This window comes from Gadus macrocephalus, chromosome 8 (assembly GCF_031168955.1).
Source record: "Gadus macrocephalus chromosome 8, ASM3116895v1".
Lineage (NCBI taxonomy): Eukaryota > Metazoa > Chordata > Actinopteri > Gadiformes > Gadidae > Gadus > Gadus macrocephalus.
Window position 1 is genome coordinate 10791024 of NC_082389.1, and position 9706 is coordinate 10800729.

General features: G+C 48.8%; 1 protein-coding gene and 3 non-coding genes across 4 annotated transcripts; all 4 read left to right on the forward strand.

Annotated features, from left to right (window-relative positions):
* Positions 1-52: 52 nt before the first annotated feature.
* On the forward strand, positions 53-124 carry trnad-guc (transfer RNA aspartic acid (anticodon GUC)). Its single transcript has one exon. It is a non-coding gene; the product is annotated as a tRNA-Asp (tRNA).
* A 471-nt stretch (positions 125-595) lies between these two features.
* On the forward strand, positions 596-667 carry trnag-ucc (transfer RNA glycine (anticodon UCC)). The gene has a single exon. It is a non-coding gene; the product is annotated as a tRNA-Gly (tRNA).
* Positions 668-1913: 1246 nt separating this feature from the next.
* trnav-cac (transfer RNA valine (anticodon CAC)) lies at positions 1914-1986 on the forward strand. The gene has a single exon. It is a non-coding gene; the product is annotated as a tRNA-Val (tRNA).
* A 213-nt stretch (positions 1987-2199) lies between these two features.
* Positions 2200-9528, forward strand: pdca (phosducin a). Its single transcript, XM_060058822.1, has 6 exons — positions 2200-2394; positions 5330-5390; positions 6203-6324; positions 6927-7143; positions 8130-8242; positions 9075-9528. Exons 1-6 carry the CDS (start codon positions 2272-2274, stop codon positions 9276-9278), a joined length of 840 nt encoding a protein of 279 aa, XP_059914805.1. The 5' UTR covers positions 2200-2271; the 3' UTR covers positions 9279-9528.
* The last annotated feature ends 178 nt before the right edge of the window (positions 9529-9706 follow it).

A 9706-nucleotide genomic window follows, 5' to 3' on the forward strand; every position in this document is an offset into this window, starting at 1 on the left:
ATTCATGCATATTTCTGATTAATATCCGCCAACATTTAGCTACGTGCACCACTCCTCGTTAGTATAGTGGTCAGTATCCCCGCCTGTCACGCGGGAGACCGGGGTTCAATTCCCCGACGGGGAGGTGTGTCTTTTCCTTTTTAAGCTTGATTTATTCATTTTTTCACTTTCTACCTTCCACTTTTTGGACTCACTGTTACTGTTGTCTATCTTCCATTGTAAATAAATCGCTGGATGTGCCCTCGACAGTATTTCTTCCGTCTTCCACGGTCAGCTCCGAAGCAGAGACGCCGGGTCGGCTGTTAGCTTCAAGTGGAGCAGGCTAACGGAGTGCTAGCCCTCAGCCCCCTCAGACCATTGTTGGTGCTAGTGGTGAGCATAGCTGCGTCCACACAGCGTTGGTGGTATAGGGGTGAGCATAGCTGCCTTCACACAGCGTTGGTGGTATAGCGGTGAGCATAGCTGCCTTCACACAGAGTTGGTGATATCGCTGTGTGCATAGCTGCCTTCACACAGCGTCGATGGTATAACGGGGAGCATAGCTGCCTTTACACAGAGTTATTGATAATGTCGCGAATATCTATGGCTGAACACAGCGTTGGTGGTATAGTGGTGAGCATAGCTGCCTTCCAAGCAGTTGACCCGGGTTCGATTCCCGGCCAACGCATCGCTTTTTAATCATGGTCGGTTTAATTACTGCTTCACTTATCTTTGCACTAGCATAAATACTGTTCTAGTGTATCATCTTTGTACTAGTATAAATACTCTTCTAGTGTTTTATCTGTGTAATATTATAAATACTGTTGTAGTATATAATCTGTGTACTAGTATAAATGCTGCTATATATAAATGGCTGCGTGGAGAGGGTTGCAGCCTTCTGCTTCCTGGGGGTGCACATCCAAGAGGACCTGTCCTGGAGGACCAACACCACAGCCATCATTAAGAAGGCACAACAGCGACTCTATTTCCTGAGAGTCCTCAGGAACTACCACCTTAGGGAGGAGTTGCTTGTGACCTTCTACCGCTGTTCAGTGGAGAGCATCAGGCCTAAAAAAAAAAAAAGTTTGGTTCCTGTTGGTTGTCAGTTGAGGTCATGGGTAGGTAGGGAATTTATTTTATTTTTTTATTTTATTTTTTCCAGCGGCAGCGAATGATAGGTAGGTTGTTTTCATTTAAAAACGAGAAAATTCGCTCATCCTTGTACAGAATGAAGAGGTGCTGTACCAAAACGTGATTATAGTTTGCATAAAAAAAAAATATATATATATTTTTTTTTAAATAAAATAATTTGGGTCGCACATAAATTGACAGGGTCGGTCGGAAACCGGAACCAAACAAAATTCTTTTTTAGGCCTCATCACCTACTGTATCTGTGTGTGGTTCTCCAGTTGCACAGCTGCAGAGAGGAAGGCACTACAGCGGGTCGTTAAGTCCGCCCAGAAGATCATCGGCTGCCCTCTCCCCTCTCTGGAGGAACTGTACAACACCCGCTGCCTCAAGAAGGCTACCAAGATCTCCAGGGATCCAACCCACCCGGGTAACGAACACTTTGTGCTGCTGCGCTCAGGGAAGCGGTTCAGGATTATGGCTGCACGGACAAACAGAGTTATATCTAGTTTCTACCCCAGGGCCATACATTCATTCATTCATTCATAAATACTGTTCTGGTGTATTATCTGTTTACTAGTATTAATGCTGTTATAGTATATCATCTTTGTAGCCTACTAGTATAATTACTGTTGTTTAGCATCTGTGTACTATTATAAATACTGTTCTAGTGGTCTGTCTACTAGTATAAATACGGTTTGTACTAGTAGTATAAATACATCATGTAATTCTCTATTTGTACCTAAACATCCTAATTCGGTTGGCTGCAGGTTTATTTCACTGAGAAGTATTCACAACATCATGTGGTTTCCGTAGTGTAGTGGTTATCACGTTCGCCTCACACGCGAAAGGTCCCCGGTTCGAAACCGGGCGGAAACACTTTTAATTTCCTTTTAAATATTATTAATGTGAGTTGAACTACCTTCATTATATTATGCTTCCGTTCCGTTCACTAGTTATGTGCTTTAAATATTTTTTATTCTGCACGCTTAAGCCCACCCTCACGTATTTGATTTGTGTTGTAATTAGTATTATTAAGTGGTCCATTAATGTGTCACCCATGAAGAGCCATGTGAAGCTTTATACCAGAACAGTGAGACCAGTTGTTCAGTGGGTCTGCTGGTCCAGACCTCCCCTGGATCCCAGCCTCTGTAATCCCCTTGGATGTGTTGTGATGAGGAGGAGGATGAAGGTAAGTCTGTAAGCCTCCCGTCTCCTGACAGACCGCACAGTAAAGACCACAGGGTGAAGACCACAGCAGCGCTACCAGAGACCCACCAACCCAAGGTAAGGTCTGAATGTAGTCCTGGACCTGGGAGGGTGGTAGACCGGGGGGTCTGCTCTGGGGGTCGGGGGGTCGGGTGGTTCTGGTTCTTCTCAGCTCCCGTCTAGCATGGCAACTTATTATAATTAACTTATTAACATATTTTCAATGGTTAATGTCATGTGAAATATTTGTGGCTATCTGTTTTTTTGGTAGTCCAATATATTCCCATCAATTGATTGTGCAGTGTTTGGGTTTTTATATTTTGGCTGGGTGTGAAGTTGTCAACCTGCACTATGTTTAAAGCTTATGATGAAGCTATATCACTAGCCACTAGAGGCTATCACTGTAGCTACATCACTAGCGGCTAGTGATATAGCTACATCACTAACCTGTAGTGGCTAGTGGTGCAGCTACATCAATAGCCCTGTTGTTTTGGGGGTTGGAGGAGAACATATCGATATATTGAGCAGAGGTTGTGTATTGATAATGGCGGGCGTGTCAGGAGTAGTGCTGCTGTAGAGAAGATACAGCTCAAGTTGAATGTGGATCTATCTCGAGCTCAGCCTAATAAAGTACTGTGGTGAAACTGTAAGATAATGTGGAGGATGATCGTTTCTGATCAGACTACAGAGCAGCTGGAGTGATGGAGAGCATTTTGCTCAGACCAAGAAGCTTTAAAACCGGAAACCAAAGGAGAGAAGTCCTTATCATACACCAACAGACACATTAATAGTCCCAGAGTCTCTGGCCGGGACAATCATAATCCAAGATAATCTGATTATTAAACCTCAGCCTTGATTACAGTAAACGGATTTGACATGTTGCGCCGGCTGCAATAACACTTATTAAAGTAAACACTATTCCTACCGTATCATAATCAAACTGGGAATATATTCTGATGAAGGCCAAATAATGTGGTTCTCCCTTTGTTCACTGCTTCCTAGTGGCTCTTGACTCTTGCGTCTGATTCCAGGTTTATTAATATAATAATCCATACATCTCTTAGCGAGGTATACGGAGGTTTGCAGGAAAAAATGTGTTCTTCAGCCAATGGCGGTTCTTGGAACAAAGTAACTATTGGAGAATTTCTTTTGAAGGGTAAATATGTGTATGAAAAACTAATTAATATTGAATAATATAATATAATCACCACGGTCATCTGACCTCTAACTAATGGATCTCCGGTCATCAGGGAAACGTTCCTCAGTCTGTGATTTCCTCCTTCAGACCAGACGGAGATAAGGGTGAGTCAAATGTTTCAGATGTTCCCCTAGATTTCATTTTTACATTTAGGGCAATTAGCAGACGCTTACTATACGTTTGACAGAAGAAAGAGAAACAACAATACATCTCTGCCAGTACAGTGAGGATGTTTATAGAACCAAGTGCCAAGGAGTAAACAATCACTAGGTTAACCCTTTCCCCATATACAACAAAGATAGCTCTGATAAGATGCTACACAATTTAGGACCATAACTAAGTACAACATATAATAAGTGCGTACATTAAGTGCCAGGACGTACAACATACAACAAGTAGGAGGGGTGAGAGGGGGTAACTGAACAGGTGAGTCTTTGATGTGTGTATCAGATGTTTTTTACATTTCTATTGGTAGTGAACTGCAGTGGTGTAACGTGTCTGGATGACTCAGATGTCCTATATTATTGTAACGTGTCTGGATGACTCAGATGTCCTATATTATTGTAACGTGCCTGGATGACTCAGATGTCCTATACTATTGTAACATGTCTTTTCTTCACCGATAAGCAGAGCAGAGATGAGCCAGGCATCATGGCTGCTCTGCCCCCAGACCAGGAGGCCTGACACCCCCAGACCGGGAGGTCTGACACCCCCAGACCGGGAGGACTGACCCCCCCCAGACCGGGAGGTCTGACACCCCCAGACCGGGAGGTCTGACACCCCCAGACCGGGAGGACTGACCCCCCCAGACCGGGAGGCCTGACACCCCCAGACCGGGAGGCCTGACACCCCCAGACCGGGAGGCCTGACACCCCCAGACCGGGAGGACTGACCCCCCCAGACCGGGAGGCCTGACACCCCCAGACCGGGAGGCCTGACACCCCCAGACCGGGAGGCCTGACACCCCCAGACCGGGAGGTCTGACACCCCCAGACCAGGAGGTCTGACACCCCCAGACCAGGACGTCTGACACCCCCAGACCAGGAGGTCTGACACCCCCCGACCAAAAAACAGGTTCAAGAAAACCGGGACCATTCAAACCAAAGGAGAGGAGGCTGTTTGGAGAAATGGCTCCAAAATCCACTCAGGAGTGCAGGACAGTGAGGTCTTTAGCATCCCGGCACCACCAAACCAACGAAGTGAACCAGCTGGAGCCGACGTCCTCGTGTCCATGAGAGTGACGCCTCGAACCCCGACTCAGCAGGGCTCATAGGCCCAGGGACATGCCCAGTGCAGCACCCAGACCTGACTCATGAGTGGCCCGCATTTAGGGGTCCAGGACCACATCAGTCCATGGGAGACCAGACCCACTGTAGGGACCGGGGAGACCAGACCAAGTGGAGACCAGACCCAATAGGGCAGGGGAGACCAGCCCAGAGGAGACCAGACCCACGGGAGACCAGACCCACTGTAGGGACCGGGGTGACCAGACCAAGTGGAGACCAGACCCAATAGGGCAGGGGAGACCAGACCCAGGGGAGACCAGACCCATGGGAGACCAGACCCACTGTAGGGACCGGGGAGACAGAGTATTGTATCCAGGAGGGTGACGGTCTGAACATGGAGGAACCGGCCATCAGAAGAATAAAGTTGGAAATGTATTGCAGGGTTAAAAAAGTATAAATATATATTCAATAAATATGTAAATAAAGGTCATTGCTTTTTGCCTCTTATTTCCCACAATTCAGTATGCTAATGTGACATCACCCAGTGACATCACTCTGTCTAACTCTCTGACATCACTGTCCTCTTCAGGAACCAAGCAGAATGTCTAACTCTGCACATGAAGGGGAGGAGCTACCAGTCAACTATACGGGTCAGACTAACCTATCACTAACCAGTTATAATCAGTAGTCACTTAGCAGTAGTAATCCTACCAGTTTTGGTCAGACTAGCCCTCACTAACCAGACGTGTGTCAGACTAACCCTCACTAACCGACCCGTGGGTCAGACTAACCCTCACCAACCAGCCGTGTGTCAGACTAACCCTCACTAACCGACCCGTGGGTCAGGCTAACCCTCACTAACCGGCGGTGGGTCAGACTAACCCTCACTAACCGACCCGTGGGTCAGGCTAACCCTCACTAACCGGCGGTGGGTCAGACTAACCCTCCCTAACCGACCCGTGGGTCAGGCTAACCCTCACTAACCGGCGGTGGGTCAGACTAACCCTCCCTAACCATTCTGTGGGTCAGACTAACCCTCACTAACCGACCCGTGGGTCAGGCTAACCCTCACTAACCGTACTGTGGGTCAGACTAACCCTCACCAACCGGCCATGGGTCAGACTAACACTTACTAACCGACCCGTGGGTCAGACTTACACTCACTTACCGGCCCAGGGTCAGGCTAACCCTCACTAACCGACCCGTGGGTCAGACTAACCATCACTAACCATACCGTGGGTCAGATTAACCCTCACTAACCGGCGGTAGGTCAGACTAACCCTCACTAACCGGCGGTGGGTCAGACTAACCCTCCCTAACCATTCTGTGGGTCAGACTAACCCTCCGTAACCATTCTGTGGGTCAGACTAACCCTCACTAACCGTACCGTGGGTCAGACTAACACTCACTAACCGACCCGTGGGTCAGACTAACCCTCACTAACCGACCTGTGGGTCAGCAGGTCCCAAGGGCGTGATCAACGACTGGAGGCGGTTCCGACTGGATCTGGCCGAGCAGCCAGTCAGGAGAGAGCTGCTGAGACAGATGAGCAGGGAGGAGGGGCCGGAGAGACCCGGCCGCAAGGTCCACACACACACACACACACACACACACACACACACACACACACACACACACACACACACACACACACACACACACACACCAATACAATACACCAATACAATATACATACAACCAACAGACACTGTGTGTGAGTTTGTGTGTTGCATGCTCACAGACTGTGTGTGTGTGTGTGTTCGGTGTGGGCTGCGTGCTAACAGATGAGTGTGTGTGTGTATGCTAGCAGATATGTGTGTGTCATACGTGCTAACAGATGAGCGTTTGTGTGTGTGTGCTATGTGCTAACAAATGAGAGTGTTTGTTTGTGTGTGTGTGGGCGCTGACAGATGAGTGTGTGTGCGCTACGTGCTAACAGATGAACGTGTGTGCGTGTGTGTGCTGCGTGCTTACAGAGGAGTGTGTGTGTGCTGCTTGCTTACAGATGAGTGTGTATTTGTGTGTGTGTATGTGCTGCGTGCTTACAGATGAGTGTGTGTGCGCTACGTGCTAACAGATGAGTGTGTGTGTGTGTTAAAAGATGAGTGTGTGTGTGCTAACAGATGAGTATGTGTGTGTGCGCTACGTGCTAACAGATGAGTGTGTGTGTGTGTGTGTGCCACCAGATGAGTGTTCAGGAGTGTGAGCTGGTGCAGCAGCAGGGGGAGCGCGGCCTGCGGCGCTACCGGCGGCAGTGCATGCAGGAGATGCACCAGCGGCTGAGCTTCGGGCCCACCTTCACCGTCGTGCTGGAGCTGCTCAGCGGGGAGCACTTCCTGGAGGTTGTGGAGCAGGAGCCCCGAGCCCTGGTGGTCGTCCACATCTACCAGCCCGGGGTCACAGGTCAGAGGTCACAGCAGCACTTTACAGAACTCACTGTGATCAGAGTGGGTTCCACCTCAGTGATCAGAGGGGGTTCCACCTCACTGTGATCAGAGGGGGTTCCACCTCAATGATCAGAGGGGGTTCCACCTCACTGTGATCAGAGGGGGTTCCACCTCAATGATCAGAGGGGGTTCCACCTCACTGTGATCAGAGGGGGTTCCACCTCAGTGATCAGAGGGGGTTCCACCTCACTGTGATCAGAGGGGGTTCCACCTCAATGATCAGAGGGGGTTCCACCTCAGTGATCAGAGGGGGTTCCACCTCACTGTGATCAGAGGGGGTTCCACCTCAGTGATCAGAGGGGGTTCCACCTCACTGTGATCAGAGGGGGTTCCTCCTCAGTGATCAGAGTGGGTTCCACCTCAGTGATCAGAGTGGGTTCCACCTCACTGTGATCAGAGTGGGTTCTACCTCAGTGATCAGAGTGGGTTCCTCCTCAGTGATCAGAGTGGGTTCCACCTCAGTGATCAGAGTGGGTTCCACCTCACTGTGATCAGAGTGGGTTCTACCTCAGTGATCAGAGGGGGTTCCACCTCACTGTGATCAGAGTGGGTTCCTCCTCAGTGATCAGAGTGGGTTCCACCTCAGTGATCAGAGTGGGTTCCACCTCAGTGATCAGAGGGGTTCCACCTCAGTGATCAGAGTGGGTTCTACCTCAGTGATCAGAGTGGGTTCCACCTCACAGTGGTTCTGTTACAGCTTTCTGACATCATTTAATGACTAAATACAATAGTTTGCCATGATGAATATATGACATATTTATGTTTTATATTCCACTAGGACACCCGAGACCACACAGGGTTCTGCTGAGGGGCTCAGACTAACTCTCTCTTCCGCTTGTCTCCTCCTCCTCCTCCTCCTGTCTCCTCCTCCTGTCTCTTCCTCCTGTCTCCTCCTCCTGTCTCCTCCTCCTGTCTCCTCCTCCTGTCTCCTCGTCCTTCCAGGCTGTGAGGAGATGAACTCCTCTCTGGACTGCCTGGCGTCAGAATATCCCAGCGTCAAGTTCTGTCGAATCGACGCCGTGGCAACCGGAGCCATAGAACGCTTCTCCTCCGACGTCAGTCAAATACTAGTACTAGTACTGACCCTATAACCCTCTAGTACTGACCCTATAACCCTCTAGTACTGACCCTATAACTAGTACTGACCCTATAACCCTCTAGTACTGACCCTATAACCCTCCAGTACTGACCCTATAACTAGTACTGTAACTAGAGGTTAGCTAGATGTAAGTGGTCAGGGATGAATATAACTATAAAGTAATGGTTAACTATAACTAGTCCTCTGCCCAGATGCATAGTAAGGGTTAACTATAACTACTCCTCTGCCCAGGTGCATAGTAAGGGTTAACTATAACTAGTCCTCTGCCCAGGTGCATAGGAAGTTTAACTATAACTAGTCCTCTGCCAGGTGCATAGTAAGGGTTAACTATAACTAGTCCTCTGCCAGGTGCATAGTAAGGGTTAACTTTAACTAGTCCTCGGCCCAGAATCATAGTAAGGGTTAACTATACCTAGTCCTCTGCCCAGGTGCATAGTAAGTGTTAACTATAACTATAACTAGTCCTCTGCCCAGGTGCATAGTAAGGGTTAACTATAACTTGTCCTCTGCCAGGTGCATAGGAAGGTTTAACTATAACTTGTCCTCTGCCAGGTGCATAGTAAGGGTTAACTATAACTAGTCCTCTGCCAGGTGCATAGTAAGGGTTAACTTTAACTAGTCCTCTGCCCAGGTGCATAGTAAGGGTTAACTATAACTAGTCCTCTGCCAGGTGCATAGTAAGGGTTAACTATAACTAGTCCTCTGCCAGGTGCATAGCAAGGGTTAACTATAACTAGTCCTCTGCCAGGTGCATAGTGAGGGTTAACCATAACTAGTCCTCTGCCCAGGTGCTGCCCGCCCTGCTGGTGTACCGGGCCGGGGAGCTGCTGGGGAACTTCCTGTCCGTCACCAAACATTTCAACCAGGAGTTCTTCGCCACCGACGTGGAGGCGCTCCTCAACCAATACGGACTGCTGCCCGAGAAGGAGATCCCGGCCAGCCCCGGGGAGGAGGGGGAGGAGGAGGAGGAAGAGGAGGAGCAGATAGAGTAGAGGAGGAGGAGAAGGGAGGAGGGGGAGGGGGAGGAGCAGATAGAGGAGGAGAGATGGGAGGTCTTCTCATAACTGGTCCAGGACCAGTTAGAATAGAGCATCACTGGTCCTGTTAGAGTCTGGTCCACACACAGTAGGACGAGCTGAAGCACCACACACACACACACACACACACACACACACACACACACACACACACACACACACACACACACACACACACACACACACACACACACACACACACACACACACACACACACACACACACACAGACATAAGAAACGTGGATTTATACATCACATCATTTATCACAATCAGTCGTTAGTTTGCTCATTCTTTACAGTTTATAACCCGACTGAAATCTTCCAATAAAGTTTCACAAAATTGTGTTTTCTCCTCTCATGTTTTGTGTTTATCTATTCTGT

Excerpts from the sequence above, each read along its gene's own strand:
- pdca (XM_060058822.1), top strand. The coding sequence starts at position 2,272 with ATGTGTTGTGATGAGGAGGAGGATGAAGGTAAGTCTGTAAGCCTCCCG. Across the intron at positions 5,391-6,202 it reads GCTACCAGTCAACTATACGG|GTCCCAAGGGCGTGATCAAC; the intron begins GTCAGACTAACC and ends GTGGGTCAGCAG. Across the intron at positions 6,325-6,926 it reads CGGAGAGACCCGGCCGCAAG|ATGAGTGTTCAGGAGTGTGA; the intron begins GTCCACACACAC and ends GTGTGCCACCAG.